This window comes from Pelmatolapia mariae, linkage group LG16_19, assembly GCF_036321145.2.
Source record: "Pelmatolapia mariae isolate MD_Pm_ZW linkage group LG16_19, Pm_UMD_F_2, whole genome shotgun sequence".
NCBI lineage: Eukaryota > Metazoa > Chordata > Actinopteri > Cichliformes > Cichlidae > Pelmatolapia > Pelmatolapia mariae.
The window spans coordinates 23007536-23033376 of NC_086241.1; the positions used below are offsets into that span (position 1 = coordinate 23007536).

The following is a 25841-nucleotide window of genomic DNA, read 5'->3' on the forward strand; positions in this document are numbered from 1 at the left end:
AAACCAACAAAGCTATACCCCATTACACATGATACCGTTTAAAGTGGCATGTCAGCGCTTTGGTTTTTTATGTCAGGCAAGTCAGAAAGTTATCATTGTTGGTGTTGGTTTGTACAGCGTACACATGCAGGAAAAAATATGCAATTTCTTGACATAAAAAGGGGCAAACATCCTCTAGTGAAAGACCGACAACTGTGAGCATGTATACATTCTTAATGAATTTAAAATGTAAAAGTTATGAGGTGATCATTTGTCATTTTTTTCCTCAGTTTATTCTGTAGATGCAAATGCATTGCAGCAGCTGTTTTTCGGCATTGCACCTAAATAAAATAAGGTGCAGGAGAGGTTTACCTATCTCCTCGCATGACCCTCATTAAAGGAGGTTAAGTGTAGGAGGTTATGGCATTCTTGTGATCTGTGGAGTTAAGACTTTAAATGTCTAATCAATACATTCAAATTGTGAATCTGTGAAGCATTATCACGCGTCTCTCAGTTTCTTCCTCCTTTGTCTAACCTTCCAAAAATATGAGCAATAAAACTATATATCCTTGCATTGGAATAAATATCTATCATGACAAACTATTATGGGATTCTATAAGCCAGTTGTAAAATATATGAAAATAAATAAAATATATAAAATAATTTTAAAAAAACACTCACATTTTTCAGCCTCCTGCTGGTCTCTTGATCCCTGGGAGAAAAACAGAAGCAGAACTTAGAGGTTCATGTGTATGAGAGAAGATGAAAGTAAAAAAAACCAAAAAAAAAACAGAAAGAAAGAAAAAAAAACGTGTTGGGTAGTGAAAGAGCTGGAAACTGAGAGCACAATCCAGACTATTGCCAGCCTCGCTCTCACACAAAAGGCGGTGAGAAAAACAAACACATATTTGTGGGGGGAAAAGCAATGAAGAAAAATGTTGAGGCTTAACAATCCGTGTCACATCTGAGCACCTAATTTCAAGCTAATCGCAACATCTGAGCAATTGCGCTATCATTTAGTTAAACTTTAGGGACACAAATGGGTTCTTAGTCATGATGTGGAATAAAGATAAGCCCAGCAGCTGCTAATTTATCACCAAACAAGGCTCTGTTTAATATTTCACTCAAATTTCTGGGGATTCAGAGTCAAACTGTGTCAGTAAGCCAACTTTCCCAGGAAACTGGAAGCTCCTGTGAAACCAAACAAAACTCACAGTCTCAAGCTGCAGCCTATTACCCTTGGTAGTCTGTGTACTTGTCACCTATCATGACCTTAATGTCTGTCTTGAGATGTTGGCAAACAGTAATGCATCATAAACAGTAACCATAATGATTTCACGAGAAGATTTACAGTCTGCTTTACATCTCCTGTTCACGTTGCACATTTCTGCATCTTTGTAATACCACAGGCAAACACACCTCTGTCTAACAATGAGAACTTGGATTACAGCGAGACTTTTTCCATGCATGCCATGCATGCCATGTAACCAATAAACCTGCCAAGACAATCATGATGCTGTACATCAGTACCTAAAACCATAAATGTTTAGGTTTCTATAGGTTTGCTGGGTTCAGATAAAGGAAACAAAGCAAGGACGGATATTTGAATCCATATTTTTCAGGCTAAAGGACAGAAAGGAACAACTGAATTGCTCAGTAGAGAAATAAGAGCTAAAAATAAACATGTAAATGCTGTGGTTCTGAAGTACACTGCAGAGTACACGGATACTGAGAGAAAATACTGTACGTTTTATTATTGTACTCTGAATGTATTTAATATATTTGGTTATTCTTAAGATTTTACATTGAAAACATTTTTACAACAAAAGCACTGTGTAAGACTTAAACAGGTAGTTTCCAAACAAGCCATTGTCAGATATTGCATATTTATCCGAGTGACCTCCCCCTTTTCATGGAATCAGATATATTGAATGAAATGTTCAAGAGTAAATAAAAAAACAAAACAAAAGGCTTTCTGTCAAGTTCATCATCATAAACTTTCAATTTCTTCCTCTGAAAGAGACCCATGAACTGCAGTATAGTACCCAACTGCATGTGGAAGAAGTAGCTCCGCTTCTGCTCTACAAACACCTTTTTATTTAACAGTGTCTGCCAGCTATTTAATTCCATTCAATTCAGTTTTACTTATATAGCACCAATTCTCATCAATAGTCGCCTCAAAGCCCTTTATATTGTAAGACTATAATATTAGAATATTAGACTCTATAATATTAGAAAAAAACTCTGACAATCACACGATGCCTATGAGCAAGCATTTGGCAACAGTGGAAAGGAAAAAAATCCCCTTTATGCACTTTGTCTAACATTCATGCACCCACTCACACTCCAGTTTATGGATAGGGATCAGTTCAATGTTCCCACCTTCAACATGCACACATGTCAGCAATTAAACCACTGATCTTCTGATTAGTAGATTACGTGCTTTACCTTCTTGAGTTCTAGCTTGTGGCTAGTGCATTTGTTAACCCACTTGCCTTACATGCATATGAACAAGACTAGGAGGAGAAAGCCCCTTGAGGTCACAAGCTGGTATACTCCTCACACTCCCTAGTTTATGTCAGGAATGGCATATGGTGTAAAACTCTGTATTTATTATGATAAACAGTATGTTGCTGACAATGCTTCTGTACTTCTGTTGGAGTATTTTTCCACTGCTGCGCCAGTACTTTTACCTATCTAAAGGTTCTAACACTTCTTTCACCACAAACAGCTGGATGGGAAGCTGATCAACTTTCCCACTAGCATGCGTCATCTCACACCAGGGGTTTCCAAAATGCTGATTTGCCAACACTGCAAACTGAAATGAACATTTACCAGTTTGGAACACTGAGAAATATTTATGGCCCCAGTAAAAGAGATGGATAAAAAAAATGCCCTTGTGTGGCTTGGAACATGGGCACAAAGTCTAAGATTATAGCAGCGGCAGCCAGGTCCAAAAAAGTGGGCGTTGTATACCAAAACTACCAGCACTTCTCGTAATGCCCATTTATACATGAGCAGAGAAGATAAAATGGGGCTATTTCTAGTTCTCTGGAGCCTCGGGATTTTGCTGTAGCTTGTTAGAATCAGCTGAGTACTCATATGATTGAGCACGGACACTGCTGGAGTCTGATGCACACCAGTTCTACAAAGAAAGTACAAGCTAGGAAAAAGATACTCTAAAGTAGTATAATCAGTTTATTGTGATTTATTAGGTTTCAAGGGGGGGGGGGGGACCAAACATTTGTGTTTTATGCTTCTTTTTTATATGTATCGTGTCTGCTAAAATATATGCACATGTCATCTTGTGTGTCAAAAGAGGTAAAAAGAGGTTATTCAGGAAGTCATATAGGATTGGTTCATGGTCCTATGAAAAACTATACATGCTATACAGTGAGCAAACAAAGCTCTGACAGGAAACCATCAAGCTTGACAAAATTATAGGGCAGTCTTATCATTCACAAGTGTTATTTGCTACATGTTTACACAGACATTCGCACCACCACACTTTTGGCCAAGGCAAAGAACACATAACGACCAATCCCTCATCACTTCAGACGGCATTCTTTAAACTTGCGCCGCACACAAGTACCCAAGACAACACGTAGGCAAGTCAGCAACGTCTACTACACAGCCATGGGAAAGATGAACACAAGCCTCTACCACTACAACCAAATCAAAATTAGTTTTCCCCCAACAAGACATGTTTTTATTTACATGGCACAGTTTCAGCTATTACTATCAGCTACTTTAATTTGACCTAAATGAGTCAAATAGTAAGTGCTGCCAAAATTGAAAAAACAGCAAGAAAAAGGAGACAAAAGGGCAGAAAGGAGTCAGATAAACTGAAGAAACACAAACGAATATTCAAATGTTACACAAATAACTTCCTAAGAGAGAGCAAAGGAAATTATCTAATTCAATCACTTCCCTGTGTTGTAACAGAGGCAGAAAGATAGACTAAGTAGATAATAATAAAATCTACAAATAAATGTATTCCAACCTGTATCTGGCTCTAGTATCAGTCTGTTTACAGCCAATAACGACATCAAACCAGCTCGACCTCTCTCTCAAACCAAACACCAAAGCTAAATTAGTGGGTGTGAAAGCGCAATCAGAGAGCATACCTCTGCAATGAAGATTACTTGCTCGGCCACAATCCATAAATCCACATGTAACAGCATTCATCTATGTTCTTTGAGATTTAAATACAGACCCAGACAATCCCCAGCAGTACCCCCCCAAAAAAAGAAAAGAAAAAGACAGACACAAGGAGAGTTAAAATAGAGGAATCAGCTGTGGGTGAAACCGTGTCAGACATCATTGTGTCGTACTTATCAGGCACACTGCAGCCTTTGTGAGCGAGGAAACAGGGTGAGGCTGGTATTTCTCTCTCCAAGTTAACTACAGGGCACAAATATAACCCTTGTGTTGCCCTTTTACAGTCAGGGCTGTGTCAGTGGTGTAGAAACTTTATTGGCCTCTCAGCATCATCGCTCGTTTGGTTTCCCAATCTGCCCACGGTTCACGCAACGCTGTGACAAACAGTGATGGCATTGCCATATATTATACTATGGAACCAGAAGGTGCAGTTCCAGCTCGCTGAACCACACCCGAAACAACAACACACAGGGCACTGCGTCTGACTCCTTTGCTCCGAGTTCCAAACATTCAGATTTTCACAGTTAGCTTCAAAGTACTACCACAGTACACACAGAACGGGGTACAATACACACTGGTGGTGAAGAAATTCTGATAACAAGCTATGTAATCTGTACACATTTCTCTGGGAGACAACACTTTCCTTAAGGCACTTCAAATATGTGGTTTCTTATGCCATTGCATAAGAAAATACACACAGAGGTCACAATGCTTATCGATTATTTAGAAGAAGCTATTAACATTCCTCAGAGGACAATGCACCTGTCAATCTTGTGCAGTTGTTTTTCTCTCTCTTTTTTTTTTGGGTTGCAGAGCAGTCACAACTTGTCAATAATTTGCTTTATCAAATAGTGGAAAACAAATGAGACTTTGGACCCCTCTCTGTGGGGGACTTGTTCTGTCAGTTACTGGAAGTCACAGAGCAAAGTTTGGACTTATAGCCAGCGAGAGCAATTTGCAAATTCCACTATAAACGTTGTGCATTCAGAAAGCACTTAAATACATGTATGCTAGCAAAGGCATCATCATAAAATTATAGTTTATGGATGGGCTGAAACTCGTTGAACAATCTCTAAATCCTTAGGGCCTTATAAAACGGATTTTAATAAATTTTCATTTTAAGTTCAATTTAAACAAAAATCAACAAACAACTTTTTTCTTATTTAAAAAAATCCTAACTTTTGAGTGAAAAAAAACCTCTAAGCCAAGCTTATATATTTGAAGCAAGTTATTTTCTGCTGGTTATGTTTGGGACATGTACACAACCGCGTCGTAGCCATGCTGCTGAATTTCTATATCGGATCTAATAGTCCACAGGATGTAGCTAATTTTGAATAGTGCGCTTTTGGAGGGAATGATTAATCCTCAGCCTCATCCTGTGGACAGTTGATAGCTGGTCATAAATAGATGTGAATCACAGTTTGCGATCATGAATCAGATTCAGTCTGGTACTACGTGCTTAAGAAACAGTAACTTGGCTTCGGTTTAACACGTGGACGATACGAGGCAGGACACTGTCCCCTCTTATCTTTCGGTATCTGTATCACAACAGTTTGTGATGCCTATTAAAATTTTTTGACATTGTGTTTGTGACTGATAAAGGTCATTATCATAGAAAAGGTTTCATAACACAATGCAATACAGCACTGAACGTGCTAGAACCAGTACTACAATTGCAAAGCTCAAAGGTCAGGCCAAACATCCAATACGCTTTTATGGTGATCGTAATGCGGGTGGGCACGAATTAAATAAAGCCTTCCTTGTGTGCGGCGTCATGCAAACTGTCACTGTGCCTTGTTAATAACTGTATTTTAAGCACCTTACATCTATTTGTCAAACTGGACGCAAAGAACATTTCAGCCTAGACGACTGATCAGCAAAAAAACGTTGCAGAGAACTTCTTTGTCTGCTAACAAATGGAAAACTTGATTTTTGTCATTTCAGTTTCGTTTTAAATATCAGTCAGTTCATTCTGCTTCATCTTTCTGCTGCAAAACATTTTGGGTAACTAATGCAAAATGTGAAAGTTTAAATCTAAATGGCAAAAAAAATATAATTACGATGTCCGGTTTAAAGGCAAGTGAAAGCAACACAGAGCAACCAAGAGACAGAATAACAACCTAATTGCTGCTGAACAGCAAAAAACAGTGAAGCTGAGCGAAGCACCTGTCAGACTGGGTTTAAGGGAGTGGAGGTTGGACAAACACCAGGGGTAAAGACAGCTGATAGAGACAACTTTCTCTCCCTCTCTGTGTGTGTGTGTGAGCTCTCAGTGCCTCATTTGCCTAGCCTCTGATAAGCACCAGCACCATAAAGCCATTGGCTGCTTGTATGCAGCCTTGTTTGGGAAGATATCCTCATGTTACTCCCGGTGCGCGGTCTCTCTCTTTGTAAGTCAGAAATGCTGCAAGCGAAATACACATTTTTACCCAGCAGGCCAAATTTTATTCCTTCTCGCATAAAAAGAATTCTGGGCATAATTAAAACCTGCTGAATTTACGAACAGGAATGACTCATGCACTCAAGAATGTGTAACTGAATATATACAAACACAAACACACACAGGTGTACTCTGAAGACCACAAGCAGGGGGAGGCTGCAAACTATAAAAAGCTCCTTTGCTGGTGTCCTGATACCATTCCAATCAGTCCTGCTTCTCAAAGTGACCCCAGATGCTAAAAATAGGATAGCGAGAACAGCCTTACAAAACCCCAGCACGCAGATGGACAAGGCGGCAAAGAGCTGAGCTCAAGTATACTCTAAGAAGTATACTTTTTTTTATATGTCTGTGTGACAGAGTCAGCTGCTAATATGCTAGAGTGACTTTTAGTCAGCTATCACTGCATGAGTATCGTTTCTCCAGCTTGTTACTGTCGCACGAAATTTACCACCAGCATCATGGGAAAAAGTTATGTAATGAAGGAAGTGACTGAGAGCATGGCATAAGACGTATCACAGAATTATCTTTATGAGAGTGACAGGCAAAGATATCTTAAGGTAGCTTGTTCTCTGGTGTAGAGGTGAGGGTGTGTCTTCATAAAAGGTAGGCAGATTTGTTTGTTTAAAGCCCATATACCACTTTACAGTACACCTGTCTGCGTGTATGCCTTTTTGATTTACGTGGTTTCGACAATAGCTGTCAGCGGTGGCAAAAAACCGCTTAGGTGAATTATGGGAAAAATGCTCTTAGAGGTGGTAGCAACATCTCAAAGGAATACCCCAAATTAAGGGCTACTTTGTGTTTCACTTAATGTAAACACAAAGAAGTGAAGCCCCTCTGAATATACATGCTGCATTTTTACACCTTCACCATGGATTATTTTGTCACCCAAAGTGATGTATTTGCTAATAAGGGCTTATCTGCTTCAAGCTTAACGACCTGCAGGTATTGCTGTTAAAGCACTTTTTTAAATGCTTGCACAGCACAGAGAGGGTGCCACAGAGGATGGACAGTACGCCGAGCCCTGCCTCGCTTCCCCCTGAAGGCACACCTGTGCGAAAGATGAACAGGTTGTTCAACATACCGCACGCTTCTCTGGCGGGGCATTCAACTGACACAAAAGCAACTGTGTGAAACCGAAAAAACTAATAAACACAGCAGCGGGGTACTGATAATGCGCGAGGCTTCTCTCTAATTAAAAATCGCAACGATGAGTCTTTAAAATCTATACCCTGCACCAGTAAGAGCTCAGTTACTGTCACGACTAGGATTTTGCAACTGGAATCATAACATTTGTATGAATCAAGACATAACATTTGTATTGAATGGAAATTAATTTGATCTGATACTTTACAATCAGATTACACATTCTTACTACTGTGTTTTTCTTTTTTATCAACAGTTGGATCTCCCACACTTTAAAGAAACTCATGTACCTCGGCAGGTGTATACAAGCAGGAGAAAATATGTACTGAAAATAGAGTTGACCTTTTTTTAACAGCAGCTTGAATCGTGGCTTACATGAGAACCCATGTCCCTTACAGTATCTGTGAAAGCTACAATTAATCATTCAGCCTCTCTGTGGGAGATTAAGTTGATTCAATCAAGGAAGAAGCAAAAACACGAGTGGGTCTCAGCTTTTGTCTCTTGCATGATTGCATTACAGGTCTGTGAATGATGAGTACAGGCATCCAAGTGTTTGTGCTAATGCTCTGAAAGCTTAAAACTTACTTGACTGTGACTCTTGAGGACAAGTCTTGAAGATCTCCGGGGTGAAAGAGCTGCGCTTCCTTTAGTCCAAGCTTCCCGCAGGCCTTGAGGAAGACGTTAAGGTTGTCCTGGGTAGAGAACAAAGCAGGGATGAGGTCTGTCCACCTTTAGAGGCAAAGAATAATCACTCAGGAATTCAGTGGCAGGGACACAACCTACAAGTGATTGCTTCCAAAGTTCATGTCACAGAGCAGAAGTGGATTGGGAGGAGCATGTGCGTAGCAAATAAGAAGTGACCCATGGCAGGACACAAACACACATGCAGTGGGTGGGGGGAGGAGGCTGCCTGACAAGAGCTGAGTGACAGCAGCAGAGCCACCTGTGGGTTGCGTTAGGGTAGGGAAAACAGCCAAACCAGGAAGAATGACATCAGAGGTTTGCACAAGTCCCACCCAGCCAGGAGCTGGAGAGCAAAAGTGACGCACGCGGCAGCACGCTGCCTGTTGCACTCTCTTTTTTCTCACACCCTGAAACTGTCCCCTCCCCTCTGTGCCAAGCCCTTTATTCGAGAATACCTGTGGAATCTGTGGGGTGGTGGTGTATTTTTGAGACATTAGGTTGCTATGAAACGTTAAGTCGGGTGACAGAAACGGATAAATATTTTCCCTGAAGCGATTCTTCAGAGGACATGGGAGTGGAAGGACTGCTATTTTTTGTTTTCCCCCGTACATTGTGTCAATCACTTTACGGTTTGCGTGTACATACACGATTTGGACAGGTGTGTGAGCATGATGCAAGAAAGCAAAAATACATTTTGCTCCAAACATATACACACAACTCAGACATTTCAAGCAAATCAACCACAAAAGCACCATTCTTTTCCGGTCTCGTGACTTTTCCAGTTGTAATCCCAACTGTCTTGTTTGTAAGGCTTCACTTCCCATTGGGACAGCACTGCTTATGAGGGCTTTCATGTAATCATACATGGTTTCAACATGGGCTGAAATAATTAAGGGGTAGCTAGTTCTATATTTAAATGGCAAACATGCTTATTAGCAAATGGAGGAAGAGAGTTCGCCTCCCAGTGGATGTGAGCTAACAGTTTTGCCTGTCCCTCTGCAGTACTTTGATGGGCTTTATAGGCTACAACCATTACAAGTCATACATCAGCACTTCACCTACTGTATGCAAGAGGTACAGAATAGCACAATCTCCCAGACTGAGATATCGTGACGAATACGACTGAGTAACTCAGGTGATAACACTGATTCTGGCTGCTTAAAGGGACAGATAGGGCCTTTGGTGCTTTTTATCTTCCATCTACATTGATTAAGTGTGAGTTGCTCACTACTTGAGATTTAAGCTATTGTGATGTCTTCTTTCTGTTGAATATAATGCAATCAGATGGCGCTTGCCTTGGACCACTCATAGGGCCAAAAACTATTTTTTGAAAACTCTGCAGCAATGTATGTTTTCAGAAAAAAAATGCACAGGCCTTGTTGAATGTCATGTCATTTTGTGTTACTGATTGGTACAACATGTACCTTTCAGAAAAAACAAAGCATACTTTTTAGCTGCTTTAATTTGCCTCACTAGGGTGAGGCAAACAACAAGACAGCTTTCAAGTACAGGCACTCTGGAATTTTAGACTTGCATTACAAATTATGTTTAAAGACGAGACAATAAATACGGTTTAAAGGAAGTGTAACACAGCCCAGATCATGTTTTCAACAGTGAAGTGAGGAATTGTTAATATTTTATTTGTTTCCCTGGAAAATGTCTAATTCGGTTAAAGTTTGAGAAGTATCATGGTGTTTTTTCAAATGCAGCATGAATTATGAAACACAACTTTATTCATCATACAACCTGGTAACCCATCAGCCCATCCAAAGCCTCCTAAAAAGTGACTGGACAATAAAACTAAGCCTATGAACAGACTACAGATGGAAACCAGAATGTTTATGCAAACAACAATTTTGTTGCATATATGAACATATTCATATGTAAAATCTCTTTAGAGAAATTAATCAGCATATAACTGAGTCTGTTACTTAACTAAAGTGGCATCCAAAACTAACTATAGAAGGAACTGAGTTTGTAATCTGTGTGCATTATCTAAATAGTGACTATATTTGTTATAATAAGTTAACTGGTAATGTTATTCAGTACTTTATATGCTAAACTGTTAACGTGCAGATAGTCTCATAACATATATCCCACTCAATCCCAGAAAATGGGATTAAGGCAAATAAAATTCTAGTTCTATATCTTTTGGTATGTTAATTAACTACAAAGAGCATTACGAACAAACTAAAAGCCCCCGCCCCCCCAATAGATCAGTCCCAGAACATGCAGAGATAATGATGTTGAAGGAATTTTATGCTGACTTGTGCCTGCATATAATCCTGCTAAATATGCTGTACCCATCCAGCAGCCTCTAATCCTCTCATGCAAACTCGAGGATCCTGATTTAAGCACTTCGCTCCAAGAAACGGAAAGCTTTGACTCCCTGGGTGTCTGATATGGTATAAAAGGATTCTTCATCCCTTCTGGTCACATTATGGCCACGCCATTTCTTTCACTGCTCTCTTTGTCTACAATAATTCCCCTCAACTGACCCCTTCCAGTGCTTTAAAGAACAAGGAAAGTTATGATTAAAATATCAGGCTACACAGTTTCAAAACCTGTGACAATAAACCAAGAGGAGATTGAATACTTGAAATACCGTCTCTCCTCAAACGGGCTCAATAAAGGGCCCACACGTCTCAAAAGTCGGATCCAGTCATAACATGCACGCATACAACGCAAACACACTAACAAAACATGGTCAAATACCGTTCATTGCACAGACAATTACACATTTAGATGAGTAAAGACACCCTAAAGGCCACTGAAACTGTTTATCCTCTCCATCCTCCCCCAACTACCTCAACTCACCAAGGAGTTGGTGTGTGCTGGAGCAGCCACTGACATGCCAATTACGGTGTATTTATGGTCTGCACTTTAGTGGGCAGATGGAGTCATCCTTAACTCCCTCCCTCTGGCTTTGCCCCAGTGGGCCTCAGATCCAGGCCCACATTCGTGCAGTTCGCTGCCCAACCACACAACTGCCGCCTTCCTGCTAAGCACTGGTAAAAGCAGAACCAGGCCTGAACCGGGCTTCCATGGCCCAAACCCACATCTCACTCAGCAACAGTCAGAGGAGTTTGCTGACATGAGAAACATTCCCCTGGACACAAGTGAAAGCAAAGAATAGGCCAGAGACTGGAGCCAATGTTGCTAAATATTCTGCAAAACTGGAGATTTACTGTGTTTTTTTTCTCTCCTTCGTTCCTTCTTTGGTCTTTTTTGCTCTGCCCAAACTTGAGGCTGGTATTGATTTAGAGTACTGACAATCTCACAGATAGCAAATCTCAAACCCCACTTATAAGTCTGAAAGTTGAAAATACTCATATTTGAGTGGTAATGAGGCACGTTTGCAAGGAACAAAATGATTCAAATCATACTGTATCTACTCTGCAAAATGAAAAGAAAAAGAAAAACAGTGTTACTCTTGCTCTTTGTCCACTGCTTCTGGCTTTTCTTCCACATCTATATTTCTAAGTTGAGACAGAAGACCAGCATTAAGGCAAATCCTACGTAATAATCTGTGTAACAGAAGACGAAAACATAGAAATGTTCAGAAAATAGCAAACTTCCAACTAAAAAACAACCCCCCCCCCCCCCCCCCCCCCCACCACCACCACCAACAACAACAACACCAAAGACCACACTTATTGCTATTTAAAGAGACGAGAGATAGGGGGAAAAAGTGAGAGTACTTGGAGAGGAAATATATTCTCGCATCAGTGAGACTGAGTAATGTTCGTCTGGAGAACTTTCCACTTTTCTCCATGTGGTTGGCAGTCACTGATAGCCTCGAGCCAACCAGAAGCCTTCACATTTGCGGGAGAATTTATGATCAGGTGGTTTCAGGTTTATGTCCAGGTCTCAGAAATACCACACAAATGCTTCAGATGGAGGAGAAACTTATTACCCCAGCAGGTGCCTGGCCAGCTCTGTCAGTAGTAGTCCAAAACAAACTGGCAGGAAATTTGATTTACGTCAAAATGCCTATATGATGGTGCATGTTTGTTGTTTACAGACTGCTTATTTCACTGCTAACTTGTCACTGTCTTGTACGCAGAGCCCATAGACACACATGAACTCACTCTGCTTCAGCTAGGGTTGGGATTCTCTATAATTCCACTAGACAGCTGGTCCCAATTACTCCCACAACAGAGAGATGCTGAGGGATGGGTTTAAGGTAGGTTTTTAAACCTACCCTAGAAGTTGTTTGCAGACACTCCCAAAACATCCATGTTAGCTAAACCGGCCAGGCCCAAAAGATCTCAGCTGAAATGTGACAACAGTACCAGGCCGACTGATTCAAAAACAGGTATTTAGCATAGACTGTACCAAAGATTGGTATAACCAAAGACACAAGCCACTGGCTTACTATTTTTGTCTTTGAAAATGGACCTGGGCCCTGTACTACAAAGCAAGTTAAACAAACCCAGGATATCTTTCCATGATCTGGCTTCACTTACCGTAACATCAGCAATGAAGCTAAGTGATCACACTTCTTTCCGAACTTTCTTCCAGGAATGGTGATGTCATTTTGGTCAGTAGGTGGAGATTTTATACCTGCTGATCTCTGATCTCAAACATAACCTGCTGCAGAGCAGGTAAGGCCCGAAGCATAACTTGCAATGTTGGTGCACCCTGGTAAGAGGTCAACCATCTTCATTCTACTAACAATCTATTTTGAACCCTGAAATTACCTGGATAAGCCCAAATCCTACTTTGTAGTGCAGGTATAGCTGGACAAAACGCCAATACTTAATGCTAATGTCAATTTGGTTTCTAAGGTACGTCCATATTTCTCTGTAATACTAAATTTGATGCAAAGATTGAATTTACATCTTAATGCAACTGAAACAGATGAGTTTTCTAAAAATGTATCATCTGTCATATCGTCACGAGGGACAAAAATTAGCCATAGAGACAAAAGATGCTTTTGTACCACTCTAAAGACATGTTTATTTCTGTTGCAACTTTAAACTTGAGGGTTTGTGGGGATTGACTCACTCTTGGAGCCAGCGTCACATGGCCGTTAAAGGAACTACAGCTTCTTGAACTTTAGCGTTCAGTTTTTCTGCTCTGCAGGTTGCCGCTTGGTTTTAAACCCCAAATCCGGCCCCTTCTAACATTCTATCACTCAATCAAAACTGTAATCATCATGCCAACACAAAGACCTTTTGTCTGTAATGGCTTTGATTGAACACAGCCTTCAGAACGGCCGTCTCCGTATTTATGATGCAACCAAATGAACCAGCGACATTTCAAGCAGCTTCACGTTCATTGAACTTAATAGCGTGGAAGGATACGTGGAGCGACAAGTCACTGAGCAAACACTCTGCTGCTGCCTGCTACACCTCACACTGCTCCACCCCATCTAAGACACCCACTACTATCTCTACAATAGAAATTATCCAAAAAAATGCAAGAACTGGAGACAAAACTATGATCAAAATAAAGATGAGCTGTTATTGTATTTAAAGGATATGTCTGAGTACAGCTTTTAAATACAAGAGACTAAACAATAAGGGGGAAAAAAACTTACCAGTCCAGCAATAGGAGTAGGCAGTCTGTTAACCTTCTTGACAACACCAGGCTTGATCTTGTTAATCAGTCTGTGAGCAAAAGAGAGGGAGAGGACGAGGGGAAGGGAGACGGTGAGTGAAAGGAGTTGGTTATTGGCTAGCCTGCTTTAACTGCGAGGGAACGAATAAAATGTGTTGCAAAGTCTTAGTGTTGTGTGTTTACGACTTTGTTTAATGGTAGCCACCTGGCTTCAGTTTAGCAAATCGCCACTGCTGCAACCGTGATGTAAACACACCAGGCACACTGCTCCTAAAATACACCCTACAACACTGAAACAACCCCAAACAAACCTTGAATCAGCTTTAGAAAACAGTAAGTAAGATAGATGGTGGATTTCTGGTGTTAACCAAACACCCAAGGCAGAAAAAAACAAATAAATTGAAATGAAATGCAAAAAAGCAATTACAGCTCGACCAACTGGACTAAAGGCTTCATAAGATGACCACAGTTTACTGTGCCTCAGAGATCTGGTCGGAAAAAAAAGAACTACCACAAAGTAAAAATATTCTGTTAGAGGTATTTACAAGTCATGCTTCCCATTTAAAAAGTCTTCCTTTCACAGTTTAAATTATAGAATATTTTGCAATCAAATATACTCAAAGTACAAGGACTGCAACTAAATCCTATATTCATTACTACTTAGCTTTAAAAAAAAAAATAGATCATATGCTTTATATACCAGGGAGCTACATTAACATGACTGACAGGTCAACTGAGGAATACTGAGCATCTAGCTTAAATTCCGTTTTCAGCTGGGAAACCTTGGGATTTATATGGATGTTACTTTGACAGGTGCACTCCCCAAAGGCAGTGGTCTCCCCCAGCTCTGTTATAACCATGCTGCACAAACTGCTGAGAAACTCTACCAAGAGCAAAGGGTGCTTACCGATCTCCAAACTTCCAAGCTGACTGATCATTCGAATTATTAGCAAACATCCCAGTGCCAGAGAGTAAGAGACACCCACAGATGATCCATGTGGGGGTAAGCATGAAACTATGCAATACTGTGCAGTTGGTTTTATTATTCTGCATGACTGATTAATAAAATCCCTATAAAATGTAATGCAAAGCAATAAAAAGGTGTGACTACAACCCCCACTGCTTGATTAAGAAAAACAACACATTAAAAAGCTCAACATGAGGCAAAATAATTTGTTTACTCTGTGGGCTGGGAGCGGATGGACTGGTATAAGGCTTAGCATGGGCTCACAATAGATGTAAAGAAAGAATGCAAAGGGGCATTTGGGTTCACATTACTCATTTAGCATGAAACAATGGAACGTTACGAGATAACACACACTTTAAGTGAAGTAGGATATAAACATGTCTGCGATCCACGCAAAACATTCTTTTCCAAGCGAGAAACTCCGATAACCAAAACACAATGGGAAGGGAGGCAGCGTTGCTAGGTGAAAGCGATTTTAATCTGTCTTCCTCTTCCTTGTGTTGAGAAAACACAGACAGCCCGTGAGTGAGAGTGTCCGTGTAGTTCTCTGACATCAGGCAAACAGACGAGTCAGGATCAAATCAGCAGAATGAACGGCTTCTTCTCTGAACCAATGCCGATAGAGTGTGGAAGATTCTGCATGGCCTGCTGGTAATTACAGCTTCCTGCTGATCCGAGCAAATCACATCAGTGATGTGCCCATTTAGCAGTGCTGCCCACAAGCAGACACATGAAAGGACATGAGGCTAGCCCTCACACACAGAGCCCTAATCTGAGAAAAAACCACAAACCCACAACTCTAAGAAGAGCAGTTAGTGAATGAACACACAAGCCAGTTCCGGACAGATAAATTTGTTCCTCCAACTCATCAAAAATGTCGATGTACCCATGCTAATGAGAAAGCGGGGTGCCCCGATTCTCCAGTGCGGTTTCAGCTGGAGCTCTTTCCATTCACTACACAGTTTCTCACACAGCTCTCATTAAAGTAACGATGGCGCTCTGCCTGATCCACAGATCTGTAACATCTGTCAAACACACAACACAGCTCCTATTGAAATAGATCACATTTCATATTCTCAAACAAGACCACAGGGGAAAGAGCTGACAAAGAAAACATCAAATAACTACATAATAGAGTCACTATTGTGCTGTCTCAAAACACAGGTTCACTTCATGTGACTAACAAACAAACAGTGACCCAGCAGGGGGTCTGCCTGGGAAACATCAGTAACACTTACGTCGGTGCGCAGACCTGAAGGAGAGTGGATGGATTCCTTATGAATGAGTGGCTTACGAGAGGTGCCTGGGAAAAGCAGAGTACTTACTCACACAGAAGAACGCCATTCTCCAGCGCAGATCGGAAGTCCTTGCTCCCAAATTTTTTCTTGGTTACTGCCTGGGGAAAAAAAGAGGAAAAAAAAAGTGATACAAAAAAAAAAAAAAAAACACAACATAACAGAGCAATCAGGGTTGGATGAGGAGAGGAGGCGGGAGGTGAAGGGGGGTGGGGTGTTATATGTGTGAAATAGGGTGGAGAGCCTGGAGAAGAAAGGTAGGATGTTGAGAACAGTAGCAGAGGAAGTCAGAGGTATTTCCTCTCGAGTTCCTACGCCGTCTCTGCGGGGAGAGAGCCGTGCACAGTTCTTCAGGTATTCCTCAGGAGCTCACAAGTACCTCATGTCTTCTCACTTTAATGCCAAAAGCTGCTGGTAAACCGGAGAGCTGTGCTAAAACTGTGCTGGAGTCAGACTGCCTGAACCACAAAGCTATGGCAGCATCTGGAGTACGGGAGGAACACAGCACTTTGTTATAGCCTCATGCCTTTCCCATGATCTAAAACCACCGCTGCAGGAACACCAAGAGCCATTACGCAGACAAACACACCGCACGCATGTTGTGCAGCCTTATGCATTTAAACTCATGCACATTTGCATCCTTGATTTTAAACATAACACTAATTATATTTTGTATCTGCTTGTTGTAGCTTTTCATTAATGCATTCTGAACTTCCAATAATAGCTTTTTTATGTTACTAACCAGTCTAAGTTTGTTAGACTAACACACCAGTCAGTACCTGTGATTGTATCCGGCTCCTGTATCCAGTTATCTTTGAAAGCAGAGCAGCTCTGCACAATCCTTTATAGTCAATATGTTATAACCCCAATTCCACAAAGGTTATAAAAACAGAATGCAATGAATGCCATTTTAATAAAATCACATTTTATTCACAACAACATGTCAAATATTTTTAACGGAGATGTACCATTTTAAGAGAAATACTAGCTTATTTTAGATTGAATGGCAGCAACATGTCTTAAAAAAAGTTGGGACAGGGCCACGTTTACCACTATGTAGCATCCGCTTTTCTTTTAACAACAGTCTGTAAACATCTGGGAACCAAGGAAACCAGATGCTGAACTTTTGGGAGAGGAATGTTGTCCCATTATTGTCTTATATAGGATTCTAGCCGTTCAAGAGCCCTGGATCTTCCTGGATCTGGTGCTCTAAATGTTTTCAGTTGGTGAAACATCTGCACTGCAGGCAGGCCAGTGCAGCACCTGGACTCTTCTACTATGAAGCCATACTGCTGTAATAGATGTAGTATGCAGTTTACCATTGTCTTGTTGAAATATGCAAGGTTTCTGTTTCTATTTACTTTTTGCACAGCATCCCAACCTTTCTGGTATCAGGATTGTGGAATTTTCTTTTTTTTTTTAATTTGCATGTACATCAAAACACATTAGACAATTATACATGTATTCACAGAACTTTTGCAATGTGGTAAGTGCATTGGAGGACAAGTAAAAACAACTGGACAAAAATATCCTACCCTATTTTCCAAAGCAGAAAGGACTTAACTTATTCTGGACCTGGCTTTTTACCAAACACTAGCCAAGTGTTTCTTTGCCAGTGGCCTAACGTTCCAACACATTGTGCTCAGCTTTTGAGCAATCCCTGAAGAGTTGAAACAAAAAGCAGTGCTATCCTCTCTGGCAGAGGTTATGACTACAATGGCAACCTCAATATTATCATAGTATTTATTTATTTTTTTTACTGTGGGAGCATGCACACTGTAAAACACTTTTTTAAAGAGGTCTTGAGCAATAGTTCCCAGGCTTTCTAAAATAACCTGAGAAACACATCTGACCCTTCAGATGATCCATCTACTGTTCACTGAATCCTCATCAGAACTGGTTTCAATGGAAAGAAGCCAAATTGTACAATAGAATTAAACCAAGTCTGTTTTTGCCTTATATACGGTATTTCCATGTATGTTTGGACATGTTTTGATAAATCGCTACAGCTATTTACATTTTTCCAGCAAAATATAAAGAAACGGAGGCTGACTCAAGACTTTTGCACATTACTGTAACTTAAATCACCAAGAGGGAGGGTGAGCTGACACATTGAACTACAAGAATAAGTCTGGTGGGTGCAGCTGGCATGAGCCAAAACATAAATGCACGTACTCTCACAGAAAGCAAAAACAAGTTGAACGAGTCTCGCTGACTGATTGATCAGATGTTCCTTGTTCCAAGCCTTTTGTCTGACTTCCTTTGTCCCACAGAAAGGAACAAAAGCTGGGACAATTACTACTATAGTTAAGTACAGGCAAACATTTTGAGGATGACAGGAGAAACAGAAACAATTATAGAGACTGGCTGGATGCCACTATTATTCCTTGCCAACAGATAGTGCTACACCCCAAAACACGCCCTAGGTAAGCTGAGATGCCCAAAGCCTCAAATACCCATCATTCCAAAAGTATTAGACCATGGTGTAATAGATGAATAAAGATTAAGGTTCTCACACTAGTAGGAGGAAGCCATTCTGCATATGTGATTGTGCTGCTGTTTGGGAAATACTTGTTTGGTTTACATAATACACTGAGATCGTGGCCTGCTCCTCTTTCATTGACCAAAATACAATCAGAACCAGACACTGAGAACACGAAACCAGAACGCAGATATGCAAAGCTACAGACATGTAGACACAAACACAAAATCACACGGAGAGCAAACAACCCCTACAGTAGATAGAGCAGTCAGCCAGCTGCTGCAGTTGGCATATGAAATCCTGACCCCTACTGTTCTATACACACAGCTGGGATTTGCATGCATGCAAACAAACACTACATGTGGGAACATTATCGGAAGTATGATTCCATCTAATTCGGGTCTTTCCTAAAAGTGTTCCTTTATTTATTTTTCTTTAAACGTTCTTTTCAGAGTTCTGTTGGCTAATCAACCAGCAAACCAACAAAATGATTCCAATAATAACTCCAAGTCTAAAAATGGGAGCCGACCTGGAATTAACACAAAGCTGGAAGCATTGGCATAATTTTATCCTCTACAGTCATCATTAGAGGTATTAACTGCACTTAGATCCAGCCCTGCTGTGCCCTCCCTCTCCTGTTCAACCTGCCATGTGGGATAAAAACTCTAATCTGCACCAACATACTGCCGCTCTGATTTAACAGGGAGGTTTAAGCCGGAGCAGGCATTTCAAAAACAGCTTGCCTTCATGCACACCCACCTTCACCTTCCAGCTTCCACCAAAATGTGACCAAAGTTTACTCTGGGCTGTGGAAGGGTCCTGTGAAATTCATTATTATTATTGGAGTGAACCATTATCTGTGGTAGAGGCCAAATATTCAGAGACTCTGCGTCCATGACCACAGTTATTGTTTATTCATGCAGGGCACTGAGGCAACTCTGTATTCAAGGTTTGTGCGGATGCAGCCCCCTCTCGCCACTAATTGTTCCTGAAATTCTTTGTTTCTTCTGCAGCACATTGAGGTATGGGTCATCAGAGGGAAACTGGGACCATATCCAAATATTTCAAGGTTTGGACTCAAGGGAAAGACACTACTGTGGAAGCACTTAGTAATAACACCATCAGCATACTGGAATAATAGGAGTACATCAACATGTAACTGCAAGGGAATGTTGTCTTGTTTGAGGGCTGGTCTCACATGAGTACGTCTGAAAGCATGTGGCCTCTTTTCTAATTGGTTTCTGTCAAAACAGTCAAAACCCCGAGTGAGGCTACAGTGAAGTGACTAATCATCAATTCCACAACACAGCTTTTGGTATGAAAAACAACACAGCGGCATGGGTCACGGGGAGGGAGGGATTCATTCAAACTTGGCAACACTGAAAAAAAATTAAAATTTGTAGAAAAGGTAATGACCCTACATAGCACTTATATAAGTGCACGCAAAGAGTCAAGGAAAATCTGTCGTAGCATGTTGTGTGGATTAGCTGGGATCAGATAGCATTTCATAACCTTCTTATTTTACTTATTTTATGTGGATGGCTGCAAAATGTCTCAAACCCCACATGGAATAAAAGCATATCTAATCATATCCTTTCTGGATTTGTTAATTGTGAAATTCTTTCCAAATTAGTCTTTGTATGAAATAATTGAGGAAAGTTGTATTTGCATAGATACTTCTTTTCCAAAAATGTGTCCTTTTTTATCCATTGCATTTCACTATAATTGTAACATTTTGCAATATTATGTTTAGCTGGCTAACAAAACCCACACCCCAATGACCTCAACTTGGATAACTTGCTATACTAAAAGAGACATTTTTCAAACTTTTGCTGCATTTAACAAAAACATTTACAGAAAATAAACAGGTGATTAAAAAGTAAATAACAATGATATCACTCCTACACTCACCAGACACTGCTAGGTACACCTAATTCTTGGTTGAACCTCTTTGGCCTCAGAACTGCTGTAATGTGGTTGTAGGCCACATTTGGTACTAAAGGCCCAAGGTGTGACAAGAAAATAATAATGGATTGCATTTATATAGCGCTTTTCGAGACCGTCAATGCGCTTTACAATTCCACTATTCATTCACTCTCGCATTCACACACTGGTGGAGGCAAGCTACAGTTGTAGCCACAGCTGCCCTGGGGCAGACTGACAGAAGCAAGGCTGCCATATCACGCCATCGGCTCCTCTGGCCATCACTAGTAGGCGGTAGGTGAAGTGTCTTGCCCAAGGACACAACGACCAAGACAGAGCTGGGGTTCGAACCAGCCTTCGGGTTACAAGATGAGCTTCCCAGTATACTAACACCATCACCAGCTTGAACTGTTGATATGAGGCAGGGTTATGTTTTCATGTTGTTTACAACAAATTCTGATCCTACAAACTAATTGTTGCTGAAGAAATTGAGAATCATCAGACCAGGCAACAGTTTTCCAGTTTTCACTTGTCTTTCAATTTTGGTGAGTCTGTGTAAACTGTAGCTTCAGCTTTCTGTTCTTCAATGAGAAAAGTGGCACCTGGTGTGATCTGCTGCTGTTGCAGCTCATGTGTTTAAAGGCTCTATGTGTCGTGCACTTCTGCATCGCTTGGTTGTAACATCTGGCTGTTTGAGTTCCTGTTGGCTTCCTATCAGCTTGAAGCGGTCTTGCCATATTCTCCTGCCACTTCCTGGATCCTTTCTTTCTTTTGGACCATTCTCTGTAAACCCTAGAGATGGTTGTGCAGGAAGATCCCAGTTTATTATCATTTTCCAAAATATTCCAACCAGCCCTTCCGGCACCAGCAACCATGCCACACTCAAAGTCACTTAAATCACCTTCCACCCCCATTCTGATGCTTATCATATCTGCAAGAAAAAAATGCACCAAGTTGCTGCCATGTGGCTAATTAGAGGTTTGAACTAACAAGCAGTTGAACAGGTGTACCTAACAAAGTGGCCAGTGAGCGCATGTGGAAAATCTCCAGAAAAGTAGAATTAAGTTACATTGCTTACACAAGTTACTATGGTAGACGGGGCAAGAAACTATAAAGGGCTTAGTTTTGGTTCAGTATTACACAACTGTAACCAGATAAGTAACAAAACTTCACAATATCTGCAGTATTATGTTACCTTTGACCCTTTGCTTTGTTCCACTTTGTTTTTTTGAGAAACACAATGCAGCATTTTTTTATACTAACCACACACACACACACACACACACACACACACACACACACACACACACACACACACACACACAAACACATAGCATTAAGAGTTGAAATGTTATACAGAATAAAGACTGGGATGTTATCATGAGCTTCACATGGACCAACAGCTACTGGGAAACCCCACCTAGAACTGTTCTGAGAGCAGGCTCTTTGAAAAATTCAGTCTTATTAATGGCAACGTAAACAAAAGAGGTGGTGGAAAAGATGCCTCCATGTGTCTGACATCTTTGCTTGCTTCGGCATCGTTAGTGAAACACAGATCTAAGACTTAATGATTTTATTATATTACTAATTGCCAAGTTATTATTCATAGCGGATTGTTTATTGTAGGGCCAGCCATATACATGATCTTCTGACCTGTAAGTATAAACACAGCCACTTGTTCTCAATTGTCCCACCAATCACACTTGAAGCCTTTCTATTTAATTAACAAGGACCTCCATTATTCCACTGGGCCCTGTGGTTGTAGGACGCAGCGCCCTGTGCTGACAGCCTGCCAGCTTCGAGGGGGCCATGTTCACAGCCATGGAAGCTAATGCAGGAATGTGTCCATGTGACAGGCTCCAGACCATTTAGTCTAGTTTTTAACAACACCACCAACCTCGCCACGCACACATGCCTCTGTTTAAAGTGCTGTGAAGCCAAGCAGCTTGTTAATCATTCAGTGGCTGAATCCAAGAAGTGAGGGGGGGGATCTCTTTGAAGAGAAACCTTTCCTCTCTGATGGTACTAAGTAGCTGATTGTTCTTGTATTGCAGAAAATTTCTTATTCTTATTCTTTCAAAAATATTACCCCCATTGCCTTCACCCATTTGTTCAGCTTTTTGCTCACCCTCCCTAAAGTCCCTCCCTGCAGACCATCATGCCCCCACCTCACTCCACGAGCAAAGCCACTACAATGGGCCAGTGTGCAAGTGTGAGAGACACTGATGTCACATTGAAAGCATTCAGATTCACCCTCATGAAATAAGAACAATATTTGTTTAGTTAGGGCCATGCAGCAGTTTCATGCAGCCCTGCTGGGAAGAGAATTTGCAAGATGAGGACACATAATTTTACCCGCTTGTTAAGAGAATACGGAAAAAAAGCGCCAGTCTGGCGCGAGTTGGAGTGGAAACTTTAGAGAATATGACATTTTAGGAATGAAATGGAACAGCTGGAGTTTTTTTTTCTGTTGGCAGCTATTTTAAAATTTGATGGCTACCACAAGAGAGGGGGAAATTACTGTAAAACACTTTTTCAGCTTCAGAAAGAAACCCTCTTGTCAAAACCTCTATTGTATATTGCTCACTTTCAGAATTGGTCATAATCATAATATGCAGCACGAAATACGAATGCTTGGATTCATTGCTAACATGTAATTTTGTATAAGCACCATAAACCCACAATCTCAGTCATTTGTTATGAATCGGAGTTAATCCACAGTTGTACAATAACTTGGATCAGTCATAGAAGATTTTCCTAATTGCTCTTTTGGGTTTTCCTCTCTACCTGCAGCAACTGGAGCCTCGAAGGCAAAGGTAAATTAAAAAAAACAGGTCTAGGCAAGATCTGACAGAAGCATCAGCCAGCAACAGTGATGAGGTCAGACCCACCTACCTGTTCTGTGAAGAGAAAAGAGATAAGTGCTAAGAATTGTGTGATTCATCTTTCAAAAGAGAAGATTGATGGCCGGGTAACTTGAGACGTGAGGTCAAAAGGTGACACATGCATGTATAGATCTTTGAGTCAGGGCTATTATTATTTGGAACTTGGGTGCTGGCGGTTAAAGCAGTTCACAGTCATAAAGCATTTCTCAAGTATGTGTGTATTGGAAGGTCAAACTCCGCCAAAAACATAACTGTAAAATTAAAAAGATATACAAATAACAGATCTTTTTCACTAGCAACTGACAGTCCTTAACTTTTACTTATAGACCGCCTTACCTGTTAATTCTGCTGAGGACAGCAAAGAAAAGAAGTAAAGAAAGTTCTGAAATATATATACATATATAAAAAACATGTTTTTACTCACCTCAATCCATCTCTGCGCCTCCGAGTAGGCTTCCTCGCAGCTGACTGAAGACTGCTCACGCCACTCCATCATAAGAACTTATTATCCGAGCTTCACCGGCGGGTAAAGTCTTAGCAGCCCGCATATAAAAGGTCCACATAAATGTGAGCCAGCTCAAGCAAGCAAACTCAATCAACCTACATAAAAGTGCACACAGGTGAACTCTCAGTCATTCATCAAATATGCCTCCTATTGTTCTTTCCCACCTGCTCATCCGTAAATGAATGCAAGGTGTAACACTGTGCATCATCTTGCGGCTGCTTACCTTTTCTTTCATCCGACACACCTGTGCTTTGTGTCCTTTTGGCAGCGGGTTTACACACTCCACCTTTTTTACGCAGCGATTGAGTGTTTGAAGACGCGCAGAGCTCACCTCTTGCAGCACTCACACGAAAGACAGTTTTTCACCTCAAGTTTTAGAGCTGCATGAGTTAGAGTCTGCAGCGGGAGTGTCTCCAAACCCGGGTCCGGGGACCACCCACAGGTCCTTGAGCGGATTCCAGTTGAAACACACTGTTGAATTCGCTGTTAGCCCTCCCCCCCTCCCCAAGAAAGGTATTTGGACTCCTGGTTTGGGCCAGATGCACGTTAGTGTAAGTGTATACTGAGGTAAGCCACTAAATTCTGTCGGACTACAAATATCCTGAAAGAAAATGTGAGGTCGGTGGACTTCTGGTCTCCAAACACAAAAATGTTGCGGAAAAAAACACTTTGAGTCTATGGATAAAACTTCTGTAATTGCAGGAGTTCGGCGCTACCTTTAAAATAACGTTCTTTTCCTGCACCACCACCAAGCGGTGATTAAGGGGTATTGCAAGACCTGAGCACACGCTTATTCGAGGGTTTCAAACTTCATTGCGAAACAACAGCATACCGATCCATTAAAATGAGTGGGTTTTGGTTTGCAACTTTTAGAACAACTTACTGATTACATTTCAATCAACTGGGCTTTTTTGTTTTTGGAACTTGTAGGGAAGAGGCTATGTGCTACAAGATTATCTGCAGTTCTGTGAAAAATGAAGCATGAGTCAGCAGCTTGTAGAACCACCTTTAGTAGCAATAATTTGATGTGATCAGTTTCTGTATAATTCATTGGAATTTTCCCCACTCTCCTTTACAACCATGTAGAATATTTGGTATAAAGAGAAATTTCATAGTCAGTTCAATGACTTAGAAAATACCAGGTCCTATAGCAAAACAAGCCCTCCATTACCGTGCTGACAGTTTGTATGAGGCATCTGCTGATATGCTGTTTGGTTTTCAAGAAATATCGGGTTATTTTGGTCTCATCTGTCCAAAAAACACTGTTCCAAGTCTTGTGTTTTGTTCAGGTGTAAATCATTCTGCCGTGCTCATTTTAGAGATATGAGACATCCTTATCTCCTGGAAACCCTTTCAAGCAGCCAATATTTGTTCAGTCTTTTTTTAATCATACTGTCACAGAGTTAAACATGTAACATGAGGCCTGTAGAGTTTAAGATATAGGTAGTGGGTTTATTGCATTTTCTCTAAGCATTGCACAGCCTAACCTTGAGGTGAATTTGCTAGGATGTCCACTTCTGGGAAGATTGTGGTATTGTGTTAAAACATACCTAAATTCTCCAGACCAGCAAACTGCCAAAACTTCTGCATTTATAAAGACACTCACTCTTTCTAATAATAAATGAATAAGTGCATTTGATTAGCAGCACCTGGCTGCTATGTACCCTTTTGACCCCTATGGAAGTTTTAAGGGGGTACTTTGCTTTTCAATGGACTTTATAGAGTCCTGTAAAAACTCCTTTTTTCAGGATTAAGGTAAAAAGCTAATGGTTTTGCAACAGGAAAAAATATCCACAAAAGAAGAGCTTA

General features: G+C 40.8%; 1 protein-coding gene across 7 annotated transcripts in view; it reads right to left on the bottom strand.

Moving 5' to 3' along the window:
* The window catches only part of LOC134644264 (LIM domain only protein 7), a 49204-nt gene extending 24736 nt beyond the window's left edge, over positions 1-24468 (bottom strand). For 5 of the 7 annotated variants that reach the window (XM_063497127.1, XM_063497131.1, XM_063497129.1 and 2 more), the window contains exons 1-5: positions 23952-24468; positions 16268-16338; positions 13956-14025; positions 8312-8418; positions 661-691 (exon numbers count right to left, since the gene is read on the bottom strand). In XM_063497127.1, the coding sequence (XP_063353197.1) occupies positions 661-691; positions 8312-8418; positions 13956-14025; positions 16268-16338; positions 23952-24023 (351 nt within the window). In that variant the 5' untranslated portion in view covers positions 24024-24468. The remainder of the gene's footprint in view (positions 1-660; positions 692-8311; positions 8419-13955; positions 14026-16267; positions 16339-23951) is intronic. The other 2 variants (XM_063497125.1, XM_063497130.1) reach the window with 2 other exon arrangements.
* Positions 24469-25841: the final 1373 nt, after the last annotated feature.